The 23457-nt window shown below is 33.9% G+C and overlaps 3 protein-coding genes across 3 annotated transcripts; 1 reads left to right on the forward strand and 2 right to left on the reverse strand.

Annotated features, from left to right (window-relative positions):
- Window positions 1-1366: 1366 nt before the first annotated feature.
- On the forward strand, window positions 1367-3810 carry LOTGIDRAFT_54380 (hypothetical protein; the record flags this gene model as incomplete). The annotated part of the gene is made up of 3 exons (XM_009053577.1): window positions 1367-1522; window positions 2833-3212; window positions 3438-3810. Coding segments are annotated over 3 exons (909 nt in total), but the record flags the coding sequence as incomplete, so codon positions are not given.
- A 2769-nt stretch (window positions 3811-6579) lies between these two features.
- Window positions 6580-7431, reverse strand: LOTGIDRAFT_96270 (hypothetical protein; the record flags this gene model as incomplete). Its single annotated transcript, XM_009053598.1, has 1 exon — window positions 6580-7431. A coding segment is annotated over one exon (852 nt), but the record flags the coding sequence as incomplete, so codon positions are not given.
- A 3271-nt stretch (window positions 7432-10702) lies between these two features.
- On the reverse strand, window positions 10703-21479 carry LOTGIDRAFT_231568 (hypothetical protein; the record flags this gene model as incomplete). The annotated part of the gene is made up of 21 exons (XM_009053735.1): window positions 10703-11088; window positions 11292-11391; window positions 13040-13105; window positions 13296-13363; window positions 13623-13725; window positions 13994-14065; window positions 14212-14270; window positions 14500-14640; window positions 14812-14867; window positions 15082-15142; window positions 15619-15691; window positions 15857-16035; window positions 16385-16478; window positions 16732-16786; window positions 17300-17379; window positions 17626-17711; window positions 18152-18356; window positions 18752-18854; window positions 18986-19164; window positions 20620-20671; window positions 21409-21479. 21 exons carry the CDS (start codon window positions 21477-21479, stop codon window positions 11039-11041), a joined length of 1953 nt encoding a protein of 650 aa, XP_009051983.1. The 3' UTR covers window positions 10703-11038.
- Window positions 21480-23457: the final 1978 nt, after the last annotated feature.

A 23457-nucleotide genomic window follows, 5' to 3' on the forward strand; every position in this document is an offset into this window, starting at 1 on the left:
TGATCATTAATAATTAACACATCTATTTTTTGATGTTTTAACTTGCAATTTGTTTTATAGTAAATCTTTGCTAGGTGATTTTAAGCCAGGGCGATCATAAGACTAAGATCAAATAAAGTTGTAAAAAATTATAAAAAAAAACCTTATCCCCATTTGCTTATGTATCGTATCGTGACATGACTGGTGATTCCATGCACTACATGTGTTTGTATATAGTAGTGCGAAGAGCACCAGGAGGCAAATGTAACCCATTCCTTTATTTCGCGCGCACTTCTTAAATCCGCTTTATTTTACTGGATCTAAAGCAGTTTTGAACAGTAGTACAAGGCATGGCTCTGGTTATTATTTTAAAAAATATTGTACAGTAAAGAACTGTATTTTATGATGTTAAAATATGTTTAGCCTCTACGGAAACGATTCCGTTTTAAAATTATTTGCCCTTTCTTAATAATGATGACGTTCTGTCCAGCTACGCGCTCTGCTATCATGATCGATGGATATGATGTTGGGGTAAGCTTATAATTGATACATACGCCATATCACTTATAAAAGCAATCATGACTCAATGATACATAAAATATTTAAACAACAGCAAATATTTATCAGTAATTATTGTATTGATCACTCTGATACTCCAAGTAAAAATCAATTTCAGGAGGAGAAAAGAAAAATAAACATAATATAATTATACGGTTATTTATAACAGAAAACAAAATTTAATTCGTGTGTAATAGATGTTTATTTTTCACTTCTAGTAGCCAAAGTGGTTCTTTATCAGAACATTAATGTTTTTTTCTGTTAACAGGCGTCCTGTTAACCATTCCACACAAACATATTAAGTGGAAAAAATGTTCGACTTTTCATGATAAAGGCACCATAAAGGCTTCGGGAGCCAGTCTAATATAAATTAAAAGTGAAGTAGACGAGCGGACATAAAAGACAAAAACGCACGACGATCAAGACAAGCTCATAACAATTCAATATAAACCGTTTGGAAGGAATCCAGAGTTGAAAAACGAAAGTTTTGACTGATAGATGAAATTTGTATTGTAAAAGACAAGTTCATACCAATTTTATATGCGCCGTTTTGAAGGAAGTCAAAGTTCAAAATCTAAAACAACAACCTGTTACTTAATTTTGTTCTAAAAATTGAAGTTTTTATAGAAATCTTATTTCTAATGGAAATGTGCCGTTTCGGAGGAGGCAAGAGTTAAAAAAAAACAACTGAACACAATTATTGGATTACAATAACATCGGAAAAAAAGTTACTAAAATTGAGAACGAGATGAAAGGAGCATTGCTATTGATATTGGTCCTGTTTATTTGTATCAAGTATTCTGAAAGTGCTACAGCTGAAGATGTTGAACGTCTGTTTCAAGATAAACTCAGTAAAAGTAATCCTAAAATTCGTCCAGTCTGGAATCAAAGTAGAGCTGTGAACATTTCATTTGAAATATATATTGTGGCTATGACAGATTTGAATGAAATACAGCAGAAAGTTGAAGCAACTGTTTGGCTGTCGGTAAGTAAACTATTCCGAAACCTTCTTAACATCGTCTGTCGATATCGCTTTACGTAACTTCTAATGCTTATCACAATCTGTCCAAAGTTGAAGATAAAAATTAAAAAAAATGTTTTAACATAGTCGAAGTAAGGATAAGTATGAAAGCCATGACGAGTATTGTAGACATAAGATATGACAAAACATTCTGTACGGCAAAGTCGTCTTATTAATTGCCGATTTTGGAAGGAAGTGTGCTTACTAATGTCGATCTAAAATTAATTTTTGTCAGTTGAATCAATTTCAGTGTGCCGAAAACGTCCATTGCTTAAAATAATATAATATCCCCTGGCGTTAAAATTCAAGAACCGTCGTGGGTGTATGCTACCACGCCTATATCACCATTATATTGTGCAAATATTTCATAAATTAAAGTAGAAATATTAAAATATAACCTGAAATTTATCTCTAAAGCGCTCTACAATCGATGCATTGAGCATTATTTTTACAATGATATTGTTATAATATAATATACAAATTCAATCGAGAATTCATGTTTGATTTTGGTTTCTAGTTAATGGACCTTAGTAATAGTTGTATTATTCTATTATTGTGAACCTTATCTAAATCTATTATTCCCAATATGTAGTCACGATTAAAACCTAACAATATCAAAAATAAAACATTAAAGCTTTCCACTAGCAATTCCCAAAGGGCATCATGTGAGCATACAATCTGAATTACTAGTATATTTTCGAAGCACAAGTAGGTTTCAACTTTGGAAGAGGAAAGGCTTGGGCTACTTATACACATATTCTGGTGCCAACCCCGACCGAAAGATAATTTAGATGTCTAATACAATTATTTTAGCCTCTTCAGCCCAGGGCCCCATCGTGTCCTATGGGAAACTGGGAACAGAAGAGCATACATATTCATGGATGCTTCCACGTTATTAAAAATAGGTGTATATCTACCAGAGTTAATCAATGTCTTACCGAGGCATCGTTTGGAAAACATATTAATATTCATAAGAAAATGTATCTTAGAATTAAAGTCAATGATTTCACAGAATGAGGCTTCTGGCCCAAAGTAGAATTTTGATGAAATGGTTTGGCCTGTAAATTTGTAAATTAGTTGGTTCTCGGACAGCAAACGACAACATGATTAAGAGGCACTGATAATTTTCGGACAATATGAAAGAACAAGATTGGGCACATATCCTTTGCACTCCTTAAAAGATAATGACTACCGAGAGTCACGTTGTAAGCTGGTAAAACACAAAACTTTTAATTTGGTATTTACCAATAGCTTTATAATTTTCGTGATTTTAGGTACAATGGCAGAATGAATTGATAATGTGGAACAAAACAGATTATGGGGATTTAGAAGTTGTCTACCCTAATCCCGATACCATGTGGCGACCAGACCTGGCTATCTCTAACGGCTACGATGAGCTCAATCCAATTGGTATCGACTTTGTTATAATGAAGGTATTCCATGATGGCTCCACCATCTGGATGCCAGGCCAGAAGATCGAGTTCCTGTGTAGTATTGACGTCAGCAAGTTTCCGTTTGATACCCAACACTGTTTTATTGAATTCTTTAATTGGGGTGGCACTCTTGAGGAGTCTACTCTGTATCACTCTTCAGTACCACAGATGACCTCTGTGAAAGCCTTACATCCTAATTCTGAGTGGGAGATTATTGGTGAGTTACTCTCTTGATTGCATCCTTTAACACTATTCCGAATATGAATTCGCCTTGTCGATGGTCAACAATTAAATCAATAAATTATAACAGAAGTAATTACAATGTCTTCAATCACTACAGACTGAATTGCATTGTACGTCAGTCTTTTTCAGCCATACAAGATACAAAAAATATATAATTAAAAAAAAGACGTAAAACGTATTTAATTTCATTTAATTTCAGATAGGTGGTATGAGAATAAAGATGACAAGACTAATCACGATAAGGTTAGAGTTCACCTGACGATGAAAAGAAAATCCACCAGTTTGGTACTCAGCATCTTGCTACCCGTGATCTTACTTGCATTCTTGAACGTCTTTGTGTTCCTTCTGCCTACCGAATCAGGTGAAAAACTCTCCTTTGCCGTAACGGTTCTGCTTTCCCAAGCCGTGTTTCTCAGCTTCATTTCTTCAATGATGCCCCAAACATCCGACTCCATCTCCGGATTGTCAATTTACATCGCAACACAGCTGGTTTTGAGCACCCTTTATGTTCTTCTTACTTGCTGGATTCTCCGTCTGTATCACCGCGATACTAAACGAAGGCCACTTCCGTCTTGGTTCCTGAAAGCAATTTGCTTAAATACGAACAATTCCGTCCAACCCTTTACAGATGGGGCTGACAAAAAGAATGCGTTCAATGACTGGACTGCTAGTGGTAATGAAGTCAGTCATAGAGTCGACCGAGTATGCTTCTTGGTGTTTTTTCTGATCGTGACATTCATGACAACAACCTTCATTTTCAACAGTCTCTGTATGTAGAATTTGTTTTTCAATCGAGAGGCCTTTGTCAGTGAACAGAGTTCGTTGTGATGAACATCACAAAATTTCAGATACACCTTCCTAATGCAACCCTAGACCGACTAATCGACTCTAAATTTTAGTGACAGACCACCAAGTAGATAAATATCATGCATTTTTGTAATACTTGATTTAGACCTTTGAAAACAGTTTATTTTGTAAAGTATGAGATAATAATGGTATATGATGTAGCTCACCACGACCTGACATTATTTACAAATTAGATAACTGTCCATTAGCCGAATTTTCAAACTTCGACGCCGTCTTTATAAAATTTGTTGACACAATGAAATTCATGACTTTTGATTGGCTCAAATTTTCAATGCAGTAAGTCATATATGGCGACCATCTTCTAAATAGCTCCACGCTTGAATATTTTAATTTAGATTAGAGAAAACAATTAGTGCTTTATTCTGTCGAAAAAAATAAGATGGTATGGAGTTGACCTCAAGAAAGTTGTTTCTGGGGCTCAAATTGGTTGCGATATTTCAAGATTTATTCATGGATGATCTTCTGACTCTCTGCCGACGGCATTGAAAGACAGGATGTTTCGATCTATCCATATGACATCGTATTATGCGACGAATTTTAACAAATCAAAATGCCTCTTTAAACGAAATGCTCATAATGTAATTAGCGAGTTTAGCACACCACTGTACCAATCACTTATCAAAATCTTATCATTGTACAATAATATAATACTGATTGAACTTTTCTCAGGGAAGAATAACCCCACCTCATAATTTTTTAGGCCCATGCCGAAGAAGACATCCCCCAAGGACCCAAATTCACGCAATTAAATTAAACCATATTAATGTTGTTCTATTAAAGTGTTTAAGATGATATTGTTGTTATATATATACTGGCGGTATCTGGGAGAATTTAGTCAATCGTTGGAGTTGGGTTTATCTTAATTTTTAAAGGTCATTGCAACTCATCTTTCAGTTAATCTGCGGATTAATTCTATTAACTGTGTTTTGAAAAACAATACAAAAATCGAAATAAGGGGTGCAACTCGTGCTGCGAAGATCAGTGAGCTCGACTTTCTACTTACTATGTTGAACTTCGGCATTCTCGATTTATTTTGTTGTTTCTTTCAACTTGTCCCTCATTCCATTTTAAGCTTCACACTGTTAGTGTAGCGATAAGCGAATACAACAGAGGCCCAGAAAACTCATGGCGTTGGTCCTGAAGATACAAAAGGTAAAACAAAACGCAATTTGCAGGTGGAAGTGACCGGACTAACGATCATGCCCCCAAAACTTTCGAAAGAAAATTGGATTTCTGGCAAAGGGGTGCAACTCGTACCTACACATTTTGTCAATTGAGCTGGCTACCAGAGAGCAAGAATTTCTATGTCCAGAAAGCGTAGACCTTCTTCACGGATAGAGATATTATAAAAAAAATAAAAATAAAAGTGAGTACATAACATCCAATAAAATATGTGAAAATAACTCCACTTGAAATACCATATTTAACGCATGATTAGATATAAATATTTAGTATTGCCAGGGATAGTAAGCGTTTTTTTATTTTATTATTAGTCATTTTTGAATTTTCAGTTGTCTTATTTTAAACTCATATAATCACTCAATGACTTGTTTTGACCACATTTAAGTTACTTTCGATGGGATATCATTTAACTGAAAATAATGGACCGGGTGAGGGGTGTACTCTATTCTTTACGTTAACCTACCCCATGTCGTAATTTATAAATTTTCAATTCTTTGTATGATTAAGAAAAATAATTTGTGATAAAAGTAGGATCACAGAAGGATTGGGTAGCGTATAATTATACTTCTTGATAATGATGAAAATAAAATGATGTGATGTAGGGGTATATATACCATTGAGCAACCAACACCTGTAAGCATTACTAAATTTAATTTTTCTTTTAATTCAAAGATTTGTGAATTTATAGAACTTTAGCACTTTCTATATTGGAGATCAAGGGCGATAATCCTTTCTTATTTTTAAAGCAGTACATTTTGACTTCAACCTCCATTTTAGTATCATATACACATGCAAACATCGATTAAAAACTTTCAACCATACAATGTTTACGAGATATATGGAATGAAGACACTGTATTGGTGTAGAACGGTTGAATTCAAGAATACAAATTTTATTTTCAATTCATACGATACATCTTTTCTGTTTTACAGGAAAATGTCAAGTTTTTGCAGCGTTTCTTTGAGAATGAAGCAATCCTGTGTTCCCTTCTAATCTGCAAGTTCCGCTAATCTACCTGTAGTTTTAAAATATTCCTGATATTCCAACAGCGAAGATGATAGCAGATAGAATTGTCATCATAACACATACATTGAAGCAGATCTTATCAAATCGACGACTGATGTATTGATAAACGTTAACCTTCCCCTCCTCCTTTGGCGCCAAACATCTGTAGAATCTGCCCATTCTGTCGTCTGGTTCAACTCGGTGGTAAATAGACAGGCTGATGCAAGAGAAGACGACAATTAAAGAGCTGATAATCAACTGAACCGAGATATACACTGAGAGATAGGAAATACTCTCAGACGTCTGCGGCATCATAGAATTGATGTAACTCAGGAACACAGCTAAGGACAACAAGATGGTGACACCAAAAGACAACTTCTCCCCACTCTCTGCTGGGATCACGAAAGTGAAGATGTTCAGGAAAGCTAGTAGAAGTACTGGAAGCAGCACTGTCAATACGACAACAGAGGCACGTCTCTTTATGCTGATGGTGATTGCCGCATGAGGTTTTAAGATCGATCCATTACTGTAAGACCGAACGTAATCTCGAACGCTAAAGCCAATCAGATCCCATTCGCCATTTGCTGTGTAGGAATCCAGTACCATTCCTTCATCAAAGGTTGAGAGGGCCAGCTCGCCATAAACTGTTCCCCAGTTGAAGAAATCAAACTCACAATATTGAGTATCGAACGGGTACAATTCAATATCCACTTTGCAAAATGTTTCCATCTTAGAACTAGGGGACCAAATAACCTTTCCACTACTCTCTGCTATCAGCATCACAAATTCATTGCCTATCGTTCGAGTCCCGGAAAAGCTGTTACTGTATGCCAAATTGGGTCTCCATACATCATCAGGGTGTGGATAAATCTTCGTGACTCCACCATAATCAGTTTCATTCCAGGAAATTTGCTCATCATGCCAATACACCTCCAACCACATCGTTACCGAGATCTTCTGAATCAGCTCATCAAAGTCAATGATAGCCCCGATATGGACCTTAAATTTCACTTCCACAACATGAGACTGATTTTTCACTGGCAATATCATTGGATTTATCGGGAAGATCTTGTCTTCGTAAAGTTTTTCAACTTCTTTAGAACTTGCAGCCGAGCAATACGGTATCAGCAACCAAAACAATATAAGCAAATAAGAATACATTGTGAAACGCACCAAGTTAAAAGAAATCATTACTCGTCACATCCAAAACTGTATAAAATAGGCGCTTTTGGCTTATAGTTCCTGGAAAAACATGACAAACGAGAGCAACACACACAGTGTCCAAGGCAGAATGTGGGAAGCAGGATCTTCAGACAGATAGTCCTGAACATGGAACAACTGCTTTATTCCTTGTAGCTTTTCATGGCATGATACAATTCAATTGTTCTCACATCCAAATCAGTATTAAATAACAGAAATTAACCAATGAGCACCATTGGTATCATTACTGATATTAAAAAATAAAACACATTATCGGTAATGTTTTCAATTCACTTGAATAACACACAATCTAACCAAAACACAACATTAAGATTTTATTTACTTAATATATTGTCATAATTGGTCGTAAAACCAAAAGCTATATTGGCATATCGATTTTTTTTTCACAGAGTTTAAATGTAAGCTGTAATTAGAACAAAGCGTTGTGTAAAAACATTCAGATATACCTTGTGTATGTGCTGCGATATCAGTTCGACGACGTTTGTCCGAGAGGGACTGAAGTGCCTGAAAAACTACAATGCAATGCAATGCACTGCAACCATCCACAGGTGCTTTTTCAAACACCTGGTACCAATCTGCGATCTTGATTGACACATGAGTTTTTCTTCTATTAATTTCTACAAAGCTTATGTTTTTTATGGCGTTTCGTGGCGTAATTTGGCATCCTTTTTTTTAACTTTAATTATGTTATTCGAGATGCTAGTGACGAAGATCCGAAACGTTTTAGCATCCTGTATTGAAATCTAGCGAACAAAAATCAAATGCTATGCATTAATCAAATTTACTCATTAAGTTGCCCTGATAGTAATTGAGTTGTGATTCATACCATTGCTTTACATTATTGAGCCATTACTCTTTTTAATATCTATATGATATACTTCGTTGCTTAACAAATAACATTTTAAAACTCATTCAATAAACTGGTTATCTAATATCAATTGGTGTCAAACCTTTCATTACCTAGATCATCAGTACATGCATTGTCAGACAATTCTAAAGACCCATTAGTCTGTTATACATTCACTCGTGATTAATGACGTATCACGTATGCATTAAGGGTTTTAGGATCTATATATCATACAGTACATATATCAAACTAATATTACTAAAAGCTTGTTATTATTGTTATTAATGATAGAGTGCAAGACAATTAATTTAACAGTAATGGACTCCAAAATTAGTATTTATAACTTCCTTGTATTGTGAGTTATGGGCGTGTGATGTTTACGAAACCACAATGTAGAATGAACAAATATTGTAGGGTTTTGTCAATAATAATTGAATAATAGGATGATAATTCGAAATTGTGTGGTCGGCCGTTGTTTTGTGATGTCAGTAAAGCCTCTGTAGAAAAAACGTGGGATGATTCTTATCTGAGATAATTTACTGTTTACCTGCTTATAGCTCACCTACCGAATGGCATAGTCTGTGGGCAACTGGATATTAAACAATTGCTAGCAATCTTATTACTGGAGTTAATTGATGTAGCTAAGCACACTGATGATTGAGAAGACACAAAAGGGGGGTGGCAGAGGGGCTACCCGCCCCCCTCGCAGCCCCGAAGGCATGTTTTTCGGGCAAAAATATCAAAACTAGGTTACAAATTCGGCCAACCTGAGGTATTTCGCCCCCGTCGGAAGTAAACCTGGTTCCGCTTTCTAGCTCAGTCTCTATAGAATCTAGCCTGAGCAAGATGATTAAGTACTGCTGGCTTCTATCACCTGCATGACATTTATACATAGATAACACTAAGATAAGTTTAACGTCAAATTACTTTCTATCTCATTGATCTAATAAAGAAATGTGTAAAACTCTTTGAATTAAAATATTTATTTGTTACAAAAATTATGATATTACTAATAAGTAATAACATACAATATAATACAAAAAAAATATCATACAAATCTAATGTACAAAAAATCATTCATTATGCTGAATTTTAGATTTAAACAAAATATCATAATACAGCTCTAAATATTTCTTTTCCCATTACTTCTGTTAGTGGTCAATTTTAAACTATAACTAAATCTTATTTTCAAATGTATGTGATTACCATCTACTGGTCGATCACTTTCAGTTTAATCATATATTGAAAAATATATTCATACTCATTCAATTGGTTCTACTAATATTAGTAATGTAAATTTTCGCGCCAAATCACACTTCCTGTCAGAAGCAGAACATTACTAGATTGCCCCACAAGAATCCTTAAATTGTCTCATCACATCTTACTAACCGAGCAACTGAAAATAACGTCAATATGGAGCTAAAAATAGCAATATTGTAATGTAAATTTCGTGCCATCGTTTACTTTCGATTTGTTGGTTGGAATTTAAGAACGACTCTTTCTCAGAGGCAAACAACAATCTTGAACCTTTAAGGTCGTAATAAACCGAAAATGTAATGGTAGATCAACCATCTCGACAAGGTCTTAAGAGGCCATAAACTAGCAAAATACATCAGCATAGCTGTTGAAACCACTTTGGGGGAAATTTACAAGTCCAAAAGTAATGTAATGACTTTGTTATTGTTCATGAAAAAAATACTACTAAATCCCCATTGGAATTGGGTTGTGTCTGATATAATTACTTTGTTATTAAGGTTGTGTCTAGTGCACTCGGCAATGACTTTGTAATGAAATACATTTGAATATCTCCTTTCATAGAGTTAATTATATCGGGCTCAAGGCTCTCAGCTTGGCATAATGCATAGATATAAACTACTTTGCAATACAATAGTGTATCATTCTATGGTTTTTGATAATTAGTCGTTGAATATGTTATTCAATACTTCAAGAAAGAAAAGCATTTCATGGTTTGGCTTATAAATCTAACTATATTAAAAGAGTCGCTAATGGAAAATGAATTGTGCGCAAATTCCACTAAATCCAATGAGACCAACAATTAACTTGGCTTGACATCAAATTTTATGATTTTAAATTCTAAATTGACTTTTTAACTTGTGTGAATTCCGTGTTTGACATTAAACAGAACTTCTTTGTGGATATCAAATCAACGAGGCATAAGTAGCATCCCCTTCGAATTCGGATGTGTCGTTTTATCCTCTTTTTTTGGCCTTGTTGTCTTTGCGAGTGACATTCGTTTTTGATTTATGTTACCTTATAGATTAGGTTTTTAATATATATGACTCTAAACTAACTACAGAATAAGAATATAACTTATCGATATACATCGTATGTTAAACAAACTGATAACATATTATATCAAAATTGTGATCGTCTCCTTTTAATCCCTTGCATAATCAGGATATTGTTACTTAGTAACAGTATCATAATATAATCATATCCAATAGGACTTTTAGTACTCTAATAATACTTGCTCTACAAATTAATCTTGGAACACGTTTTATAAATACCGATCAAATCAAAAGGCGCGTATTTCAGATCATTTATATAGTGATAATCATGAACAATCTTCTTTCACTATGTTGTTCAACTTAACACATGGTTTTGTGGAGTCACCTCCAAATATTTTTGGTAACCATTATTAATTAAGTCGTTTATAAAAACTCACAGATGAATAACTGATATATCTTTTAATTCTAATTCTGTTTCCTTTTCTGAAATAAAATGTGATTGCTAAAAATACATTTAAAGTCGTCTTGCAAATGATTTTGAAGGTAGGTATTTGAATTTTGATACCATTACCTTTAGACCTTATACCGATATGGTCATTGGTCACAATGGTCATAGATAATCATCGGATTTCTTAGATTTGTCAAATTTTGGTAAATTGTATTATACCAGATGTATGACGTCTTACCTTTTTCTTTAAAACTCAATTTTTGTGAAGCTATATCAATATTTGAAAAAATCTGGAATTCTTCTATTGCTGCTTTATCAAAGTCACGGGAAACCTTAGGCTGAAAAGTGTAAGAGGAGAATAATAATAAGAATTTATAACGATGACGAGAGAGCGAAACACAAAGAGGCTCTATTGGATTTCGCTATAACCACATCTCGTCAACGTTATCAAGAAACGAGTCCTACGAGTCTTTCTTGACACGCCAATAATAGAACAGGACTGCGATAGAAGATGATATGAAATTGTATGAACAAAAGGAACGAAATTGATCAGCTTTATAGACATACTTAGTACATGAATACCTTTAATATGTATTTATGGTTTGGTTGCGAGGTAGAAATCTATATCGCTCTTTCATGTATTGAGCACTATTTTAACATCTACGTTCGATTTTTTGAGCACTGTTGATATGTTTTGTGATCAGAGCTATCATGGTATGACAGTAAAGCAGGGGCGTCTTGATTTTGTGGAGACCAGTTTAAAATATATTAGCACAAGGTTCCTCAAGTAAATAAGCTGAAGTGCCACTTTCATTGTTTGGGATTGCTAAAGCGCCCAACCTCATCCCCACAAGCTAAATGGTTTTGGTTTTGAATAACTCTAGATTCAAGTTGAACAGTTTTTAGTTTATTTTTACTACAGAAAATACATAAATACAGAAACTTGGACCACTAATTAAAAACATACAAAAGTATTGGCGCCGAACCTTATTAATAAATGTGATGCAACATGCTCGTTAGGAAAAGGAAAACTTGCGGAAAAAAGCTGGAAGCTATGCTCGTGCTCATACAATGTTGACCGTGAAAAGTCCTTGTTATGGTTGGCGTTCCCTGAAACTCCTGATTCTTAACTCTCCGTACAGGAATATCAATGTGGCGAAAATTGTTTTTTTTTTTAATTCTGTTGCTCTCCATTTTGCATGCGCTCATGCGCCACAAATAGCGCGCGTGCAGCCATTTTGCATGCACTGATGCGCCACAAATAGTGCGCGCCACCAGTTGAGAATTACTGTATTAGCAATTACACCGAGTGATCGTTATATAATTTTAAGACAGATATTTCTAATCAATTCCAACAGTTATTCTCATATCATCATTGTTTCAACAGAATAACTCGATAATGCCAATATGAAATATATTTGAATAGGCTGCGAAAATTGGTTTAATATTTAGATTTAAACAATATGTTTTTTTTTAATATCTTTATTTATTGTTGACATATACTTGAAAAATATCCTTGACCATTTCATAAAAAAGTCGTAATTAATTTTTCAGTGTATGGAATCAATTAAGTCTCATTTTTAATTAAAAAAGCTAATTTAAGTATTTCTTTTATATTAAGTAATTGAGATTGCCAAGGGCAAAAGTAAACAAGTTAGTCTATACCGAGAACAATAGTTGTTGTTGAGCTTCATACTGCAGATAGTACATGGTACATTCAAACCAAACATAACACTAAATTAAAGGGATGCCCCCACTTAGGTCACAGATTATGATTCAACATGTGACTTAAAGCACATCATACAGTTGAACTCGCTATTACAAGCAATGATTGGCGTCTGCAATAACCCCAAAAAGGTTTAGGTATAAAACAGTAGAGAGAAAAACTCAACTTAATTTAAATTCAGAAACATATGATAGTAAAAATGAAATCTATGGAATATGAGACAAGTAGTCATTTTCTAAATAAACATACAGTTAACTTACCTGGACATTACTAATGGCTACTTTCAAGTTAAATCTTTTTAAATCGCTGATTAACTCTCTTAAACTCTGAAATGAAAAAAACAAGTTTTTGTTGGAACACTGTTCAAAACGAATTTCATTCTGCGACACGGATTGTAAACTTACCCTATAACTGGGTTTGGCAAATCAACATCTTATTCAAGTAGCCCTTATAGCTTGTAAGGCTTATTTAGAATAAACGAATAAACGGTATCCCACGATTAGAAAAGGAACTCACCATAACAGCACTATAATCTATACTAGATATATGACGAAAATCAAATATAACAGATCTGTTGTTGGTGCCTGAAACAAAAACATTTTATCTTTATGAATATATCTTCATGTCTTTAAAGAAAACAAACTACCACCGCAACCTTTAAAATCACAATAAATCGAAAAGACCCACTTTTCTAGTTCTTTGCGATACAGCTTTTTACTTGGTCTGTAGAAATAGAGATTTTTGATGGAGCCTAAGCAAAGTTATCAGTTGTAAATATTTTTATGTAGTATTTTTAGGTATGACTTAAAATATACCATTAGTTTCAAATAACTTAATACACACCAGAATGTGCCCTGTCTACAATTTTTTCACTGATATATTCTGCTGAGGGAAATTTCATGCCTTGATCTGGTGTACAAATGATGAAACCATCCTGGGATGTAAACTGAAAAACAATTAGATAATAAGTCATAATAATGTACTGATGTATTGACCTTCTGGGTAAATTTACTTTCTGTAAAAAGTCGGTGGAAATGGTAGCTGACAAGTTAACGTACATTTCCAACAGATGAAAAGGCGATTAAATCAAGAAGCTTTTATGTATGCAAATATATAAAACTTGTTATTACGGTATATGGATAAAATTATATTTAGCTCCATTTGGGGCAAATTCACTTTTCACACTACAGAGTAAGATTAAGTTTAAAACTTACAGCAACCCGTGGTCTGGCCAATGGATATAAAACAGATAATACTGAAATACCAACGCCAACTAATATACCATACTGAAAAAAGAAAAATCTAATTAAAAACGAATTTCCCTTATGAATTTAGAAACATATCTAATTTGGAACAAATTTATTACAGAAAAATATAACAACTACGAAATAAACTACTTCTGAAATATCAAAATAATTAATACTTCATTTACCTCTATGCCAATTCCCAGTGATGACAAAAATGTGATTATGAGAATAGCTAAATCTAATTCTGAAATAGAACAAAACACGGTCTGTGATAAAACAAGTATATCAGTAGTTTGAAAGTTGACGATTTTAATAAAATGGAGCTCTATGAAATATCGCGATATCTAATTCATTGATACAAAACAGTATATAGTTTTACACAAATCTAATATAAGGTATATATTTTATTGTATATGTATGTACATGTAGAATATTCGAGTATTAAGAATTCATTTGATAAGATTAACACTTACTATTGGCCCTCCACAATATAAGTATTATTTTATAATCTATCATCTGTAAGACAGCTGATATGATAACAGCTGCCAATGCAGCGTTTGGTATATAGTAAAATAATGGGGTTAAGACATACAGAGATAACAATACCAAACCACCTGAAAAACACATTTAAACAAGATAGAAATTTAGTGTCGCCATCACTTAAGATAAGCCATTCAGGCGGATAAGACATTTTAGTTCGAGACACTGTCAAAGTGTTCTTGAATACATTATGGGGGAAGTTCCATTGAAACTCTTTATTCCAGACTGCTATTAAAACAGCATACCTGTAACAATCCCTGAGGCTGGAGTACGAACACCACTTTGTGAATTTACCGCAGTTCTGAAAAAGTGGAAAGTTTTGGTGTTATTCAGCATATTAAGTAAAGCCCGATATATGTTTTTCTGCACATGGATACATGCCAATTCATTTCCCAAAGACAGCTTTGGTGATGTCCAATTTCGAAAGGTTTCTTTCATTTTTAAAATTTGCATAGCTGAAATATTATCTAATATTGGTGAAACTTAGAAGAATGCTTTAATTGATTGATAATTACCTGGAGAAACTGCCAGTAACTGGATATGAGGAACAGAAACAACTTATAATATTGGCAACTCCTGAAATAATGGTCGTAATAATACATATAGGTTAAAACGATAGGTTTTACTTCTTATTGTTATATTTCTTTATTTAACGCAATTCAAACATGTCAAATATTCCATAATGTTACTATTATTTATTTCGTTTTGATGTAATTGTACATACCGATTGCAATAAGTTCTTGTGTTGGGTTGATTCTGTAGTTATTCTGGCGAGCTTAAAGAGGAATAAAATGTAACAATAAATAACATTTACGTTTTCCTTTGACTGAGTTAACTTTGTCTATTCACAACTTCGGTTTTTCAATTTTAAATTCATAATTGTTGCACAGAAATTCATTTTACAGGTAAAATTGTTATGAGTGAAATATGAATGTATTTGTATTTTCAAGCGCAATTAAGTTCACGTTATTACATGAATTTCTAAAAACAGCCTCTTTCTTGCATTACAGTAATCATTAGTAATTAATAACAAGTAAAGGGGGGCAACTCACCGAATGCTTTACCAATTGCAATTGTTTCTATTAAACCTAATAATGGTACGATACCAAAACCAGCTCCTATATTCTATCAATAAAAAAAAAAACAATGCGTTATGAGACATTTGCAATAAGGTTACACCAAATCAAACTTCATTATCTGCTTTGTCGAAATACATCGTATAAGGGAGACAGTCGACACTAAATGTTGTTTGGTGAAAGACATCTAAGGCAAAATATCAAGAAAACTTACTGCAAATATTGTGGAAGTAGATTCGGTAACATTACCAACGTTCAGAGTAAAATCTGGAACTCTAAAGGGAGGTAACCCAGCTTTTAATTCTCCTGTTAATGTGAGTTTATCTTTGACACCAAAATGAATTAAAATTGCTGCTACTCCAGCTGATGATATCACTATTACTGCATTCGCTCCTGGAAAAAAACGTAACCATCTATCACATTTTTGTTACGAAGAAATGTATCCCGTTCCCTTATCTATGCTCCCGAAAACTTTGGTAAGAATCACTACCAATCTTATATAAAACCTGTTCTTGATTATTTTGTTCATCTTTTAACAGACTTACATGATTATGGTATTGTTCCAACATACAGTACTTAAATCAGTAGAATCACAATCATCATCATCATCATTGTTATCAGGAAGTGGACTGATAATGATAATGATTGAAGAAATTAAATAAAGTTGTGTTCAATTAAAGATATGGGCGCTTAGAATCTTTGATGTACCGTTGACATATAGGTAATTTTATTTATAACGTACCTGTTGCAAAAAGCCAAATAAACTTTCGCCATATTTTAATATATAACTTTAATTCTTCTGGTCGCAATTCTTTCCATTTGATAGTCCGTAATTTCTACAAATTAATACATTGTAAAACTCTTAAACATAAATATTAAAGTTTCAGAAAAGAAAACTTACAATCTTTAAGAATATTATGGTCAAAGGTTACAATCAGCCAATAATGGGGTGATATTTTTCTGAAACATCTTTGGCTATGTAGATAGGGACATTTCGACGTCAACAACTTCATAAACGACGATCTAAAATTAATATCGACCCCCACTGCTGATAAACGTACGGTAAAGGTGAAAAATACAATCACTTACTTTAATAAGAAAAAGAAGAACGATGCAGGTTAATCCTAAAGTCATATCCCAGAGCCTGAAATAATTGATTTTAGTTTAAAATGGAAGAACTTAGTGAGCACTAACAAATTGGTCCAGATTCTACTACCAACCACCACGACTACCAACAACTACATATAGGTATATCAGTTAACCTATTTTCACAAAGTCAAGCTATTGAGAATTTACTTAGACATTGACTGAAAATGTTACCTCCTTGTATCGTAAATGTTTGTAAATGAAGCTAGCGAATACATCACATCAGAGGCCTCGAAAGAAAGTCTGTGAGCAAAAAGTCACAACAGCGTTTCTGTTGGGGGCTTTGATTGGCTGTATTCGCTGGCGTACAATCCTGTCAAATCGTTTCATTCCACACGAGAAGTGGATATTGCAGATATTGCAATAAAGTTCGTAAAAGCTTGACATTGTGGAAATGCAGAAACCGGAAGCGGAAGTTAACTTGGCAAGTACTTTCTAATCTTTCCATGCATCCTTTAAATAGCCAGTGAAAGATATCTGCTTTCTGTTAATAAAATAAGACGACAGTTACCTTGTTTCTTCTATTTTGGCAAATATTTCATAAACCATTTCTAGAAATTCTCGAGGAATATGCCGTAAGCCGAGAACATGCTGAAAAATCAAATAATACTAATGAATGTTTAATTTTCATGTTCACGTCAATGTATTCGACAAAACAGGGAGATCTTCTTTTGTGTCAGGCCTCAATTTATGCTAATATATAGAGATCACAAAATTTATATTTTCCATGTTAGGAATCGGCTCATTAGAAATGGTAAAATAAAGCCACTTGGAATGTAATTCGCGTGAGCATCCACCCAAACTGTTTTAAAATGTAAATGAATCATTGAAGCATACCTTGACTTGGCTAAATGCAATGGTGATGGCAGCTGCGGATGTGAAGGCGTTGATGACGGGATAAGAAATAAAATTAACGATTATACCTAGAATAAAATACAGAGAGGATGTCAAATCAGATCTCCAGAAAAACAATTTCAGGCTTCTTAGAACAGCTATAATGAAGTAGCTAATTGCTCGCATCAACTTCACACAAGAGGATAAGGACTAGAGGCTAAACAGGATCATCCGAGAAGAACAGCTTCGGAGTATCAGCAAACTTGTGTATCATGATATCTGTGTTGGATTCAGAACACTGTCAACCTAGCGAACAATTCAAGACCTTTTGATGACTAGCATCTCATATATGGTTGGTGAAGGGAACCAAGCACATCTAAGTGTAGACGGATGTCCAAACAGTTCAAAGGTGCTCCAAAACCTAATGTTTCGTCATTTTAAAGCAATATGAGGTTTCTTTTATTATATGCAGCCGAACTCAATTCACTGATAAGCATGTCGAGAGAGATGTCTTTTTCATTTATCTTACCTAAATTCAACATTCCCATAACTAATTGAACAACACCACACATTAAAGTCAGTATAATAGCATACGTTGCATCTCCTTCTACTTGAGAATGTGCAAATGTTCCAGTCATTAAAGACATAATAGCTGTTGGTCCTAGTGTTATATCTTTACTGGTTCCCAGAAAACAGTACACAAAACATCCCATAAACGCCGAATATAACCCATACTGAAATATACATATACCATACAGTCTCAAAAGCACAGATGAAGTAATCATTTTCACTGAATAGGTAAGGATAATGTCTCGGCCAAGGGAAAACAGTATGCTAATAAAGGTCAATCTGGAACCAATTAGTGAGCAGGCGATGCTAAAGAGATCCGAAGAGGTACAGACTGCTGGTTTGTCAAACGAACTTTCCTTTCAGGGAGTCCAAAAGGCTAATACTGTTCGTTTGGTAATTGCATACATACCAATGCAAACAGCCAATTGTTGAAGCAGAAAGGAGTTTTGATTTTGTTTCAAACATGTTAAGTCGATGCAAATCGCTGGCAACATTTAGGGAATCTTTAGATATTAGAATCTAAACCACTAATATGGGGATATCAAATAAGTATTCTTACCTGCGGCGGCAGACCAGCAACTTTAGCATAAGCTAAACCTTGAGGTATAACAGTCAGCCCTACTGTTAATCCAGCTATAACATCACTCTGAATATCTGTAATTCTGTAAGAGAAACAAGAGATGTTTCAAACAAATTGAGTCAAATGTGTAAGGGATATAGTCTCAATTTCCAGTCAGGCGTCATTGTATATCATCTTAGCACAATGAGGTGCAATATCAAACTTGACACTCACCCGTACGTTGGGAGCCATTTTAAAATTGGTAATCTGTTCTTTAAGGTAGTAACTGTACAATGATCTTTAGCGATTTTCTTTACTTTACCACAACAATTGGTATCTTCTGTTGGGTGGACTTCCTGTATCTGTTGGTCGAAGTAATAACTGTGACCATTCGTACCGTTCTTTATATTTTTCTGAAGTGAGAAAATAATGACTTCGTATAGATTAGATATTCAATAGTGAAGCTTTCTAGACACTGAGAAGACAGCGAGTTAGTTTCGAGGATCGTTTAGCTGTAATTTGAAAAATTCTGATTTTCCTAAATTAAGTTAGCTTTTTTCAGAAATTAAAGATCTTGCCTTCGAATGTGTATCGGGGACACTTGAATCTTTCATTTGAACCATTCTGATGTTCCGTCCGATTACAGTCCTTATAGACTAATTATTGCACACAAACTTGACCACATTATGACGTATTTGCGATAGTGAGGTCATTAGTTTTTGTGTAATTTCACAAACTACGGTTAACCTCTAGTTAAATAACAAACATAAAAATTCACGCAGAGCTTTCTTAAAATTTAATGTTTTTAGACATTGGAAATAATATTTTCCTGAATTTAGACTCATTCATACACAATACAAGTGTAAAACAAGTAGTACAGAAGGTGTGAAATTCGTTTAATTAGTTTTGTAAATAAAGGAATTAAAAGTTTAAATGTAGTAATCATTTTGTACCAGATCAAACATCGGGTTGAATGATAGAATGCTGTCAACGTCAAGAATTTCTCATAATAACAAAACATACTTTCAGAAATGATAGGAGTGTCTTTGTCAAAATGTCGACCATTTCTAACATTCGTAACACATCTACAAGGTTCATTCATTTAGTGTATTTATTTCTGAACATTTTGTAAGGATATTAACTGCTAAGTGAGGAGATGTTCTTAAGGTCAAAGCCTTCTGAGTCAATGAGACGGGGTTTATGCTATGACATCTGTCTGTATTCAGAGATCTGATAACATATAAACCTATATGCTACATAAATTATTAGCATTCAAAAAAATCACTGCAATATCATTGTTACATGTATAAATTAGAAAACAGATAATGTTTTTTTGTGTGTAAACATTTTAAATTTACGAGTGGGTGTAGGTCATGTGATATGCCAAGAACACCAATATGGACTTGTTACGATATATTAACGATATTTACTGGTATTTGATGTTCCTTTATCACTTTCACTATCTGTTATCATCACATCTTTCAGATAACAGAGTTGCAGAACAACAGTATCTAATCTCGGAATCCAGTAGACGTACATTTGGGAAAATTCGGGGAAAATTTTACAGATAACGAATCACTTCTTGTAGATAACAAGTCATTAGCAGATAACAATGTAGTGAATAAGATTTTTACTTAGTAATAATAGAAATAATAATTTAAAAATCGAGATTAATCAAATTTGAAGTAGACCTATAACAACTCTGTATCTAACTACAATATCATTTTGCTGACCTGTTGAAATTGTAAAACCAACCTGAATTTATGTGATTTCTGCAAAGAGGTTTAATAAAATTTTCATATGTATCGGGGTCTGACAATCTGTCGTAATCAGACGATTGATGCTATCAGTGTTTCCGATACAGATACCTTTTTTTTAGAAGATCTCTTTACGATCACTTTAAAACATCTCCTAAAAACTCTACAAAGATCAACAAAGAACTCGTTTAATAATGTACTTTAATTAAGCAGCTCGTGTCATTACGTGGATATTTCTTTTGAAGATGTGGATATAGGTAGACGTATGTCTTAGTGACCATTGAGTACCGACTACCAAATCTTAGCTTAAAGTCTTCATTCAGTTTAAGTCAATTTTAGTAATCTATTTAGAATGTTTATTATCACAGTTATTTAGTGATGTTTATTATTTATCTTTCTTGTTTATTGTTTGTACTGAAGGACAGTAGTTAACTATAATACACTTTCAAACAAATTGTTTCTACAATACTTTTAAGACCTTAACGGACTAAAGATACACTCACAAATTTGAAACCCACATTTTAAACAAAGATTTCTTCATCCCACGAGATTTTGAAATAAAGAAAAATATTAAAATAATATTGCGCATATTAATAATAGAAATGGAATGGAAACTTGCCCAGAGAATTGGTATAGAGGAAAAACTTCTGCAATGGAAAATAATTCTGCGGTCAAGTATGAGAATATGTTGGTACATGTTGAATAATCATAATTGAATATTTCTAAATCGTTTAAATAAGTTCATGAAAAACAACATGATTACTCGGACATCATGGCTAAAAAAAATACAATTGAAATTCCAATTCCAAGATGTACAAAGCACACTGGTGTTCAGAATGCGAAATTGATGGAAAAATACTTAGAGGAAATAAGATATTATTATGAATGCCTTGTCCCTACCTCTCAATTAATCGAAACCACAAAATAGCATTATGTCTTACCATTTCAACGATAGATCCCTTTACGGCCATTGTTTCACAAAAACTCTAATTCTAGTATAGTACGCAACGCCTTAAACGTCTTCAGAACATGCATCACCAAATATAAATCGTCCATGTGACGAAAACAACATGTATATCATAAATATTCACTTATCACGGTTAATAAATTGCAAAAATGAGGAAGTGACGCGTAAAAATCGGACAAAGCTGATGTCAGATGGTGATATAAGATATGATAATTATGACCAGTGTTTTGTTTTATTTTAGTACGATATGATATGCATCACGAGTGCAGTTAGACCTCAATTCCTTAACCCATTGAACCAAAAGAAATATAACACATGGGAATATTTCAGAGACAGTGTACATTTGATCTAAAATGGGTCAAAACATATCTTTGCTCATTCTAGATTTTTGAAATAGCAACATTAAAATAAATCAATTCTGACATGATTCGTGTTTCATCTATTGTTCTAATACAGTGGTTTTCAACCTGTTTTTTATTTGTCTCCAAATCAAATCAGCATTCAAATAAAATAAAGTGATAGTAATATTTTCAGAGAACTCCTAGACAATGTTATAGTGCAGTCATCATATGTTGTATATATTGTAGTTAGAAGGTTTTTATTTTTCACAGCATGTGACTGGCTGTGACACATCAAATGTCCCCAAAGAAAAGTGCAAATGTCCCCACCTTGGGACATGTCCCTGTGGTTGAAAACCTACCTTCTATCATTATAGCCATATGCTTGTGTGCACATATGTGCACATGTGGAGCATGAGCCATAATCAATGGCAGTGTTTTAACCTTTGACCAGATGATATCTGTTCTGAGTATTTCTTTGTGGCAAAGGAATCATTTGGACAAAGAGTGACCTATTGATATTCTGCCACCTGCTAAAATACGAATTCGCCCATGTCAAGTGGGGTTATTTCTACTCTTCTTTAATTTATCTTTAAGATAACAGCAAACGTAACGTAAAGGTTTGCCAACTTGAGGCATATAACATCATTACATCGGTATGGCACCAAAGATAATAAGAGATGACAGTCTCAACTACATTTGAGAATTTTCTTGAAAGAACGTTATATACCCCGTGACAATTTGAAATAACAAAAAGAGTAGGCTAATGTTGCTGCCCTAAAAAGGTTCTCCCTCATTGTACACTATCTGGCATCCCCCGTCTTCATAAGCATAGGTGCAAGACGTAAAACACCATTTCATTTGTTGGAACAAAGAACAAAACACAGTTGTTTATTATTGGTTTTGAATTTTTCAAACTAGGTCAAACATCCACCAACACACAGATGATTCACATTTTATTAACGGCTTGTGAAACTTCAACAGATCATCTTGGTGTAAACAAAGATAAGGAGGCTCTCAGAACGATAGAAAAGTCATCTTGACGAACATCCGCCTTGTAAATTCCACCGAGTACCGTCGAATGTCATCCAACCAGTGGTGGCAGAGTGGTACAACAAACGTATCGGTTCTCAAACACCACGAGATGAGATGGTGATGTCATTCCCGTACCTTTACCATATAGGTTCATTTCATTTATCAAGTAGTTAGAATAGTTTTTAAATGTTGTAGTGTCACTTGCTGATCTAGTTTTATCAGCAAAAAACATCGTTAACATTAACAGTTGTAATTAAAGATAAGTAGAGATTGACACTCGTTAATTTCTAATCCGGAAAATATTTTTTGCATTACACTGGAATTGACGTCATCACCTAGAACTGCTGTCTGAACGTTGTTGCGCGGTTTGTACAGTCCCCGTGAGTAAGAAAAGGGAACAAATCAGTCTTAAATGTAATTTTACGTTTCAATTTATCGGCAACCCAATGAGGCAGTATCAACGTAGTGGAACAACTTTAAATTAACCTGCAACTGGACATTAATTTACTTCAAAGCCCGATTTTGGCAATGATGTGTATGATTTTAATCATGTGTAGCGACTAAATCCACAAAAAAACTGCCAAAGTGCAGTATCTCAGTGTCATAGTG

This window comes from Lottia gigantea (assembly GCF_000327385.1).
Source record: "Lottia gigantea unplaced genomic scaffold LOTGIsca_20, whole genome shotgun sequence".
NCBI classification, from domain to species: domain Eukaryota; kingdom Metazoa; phylum Mollusca; class Gastropoda; family Lottiidae; genus Lottia; species Lottia gigantea.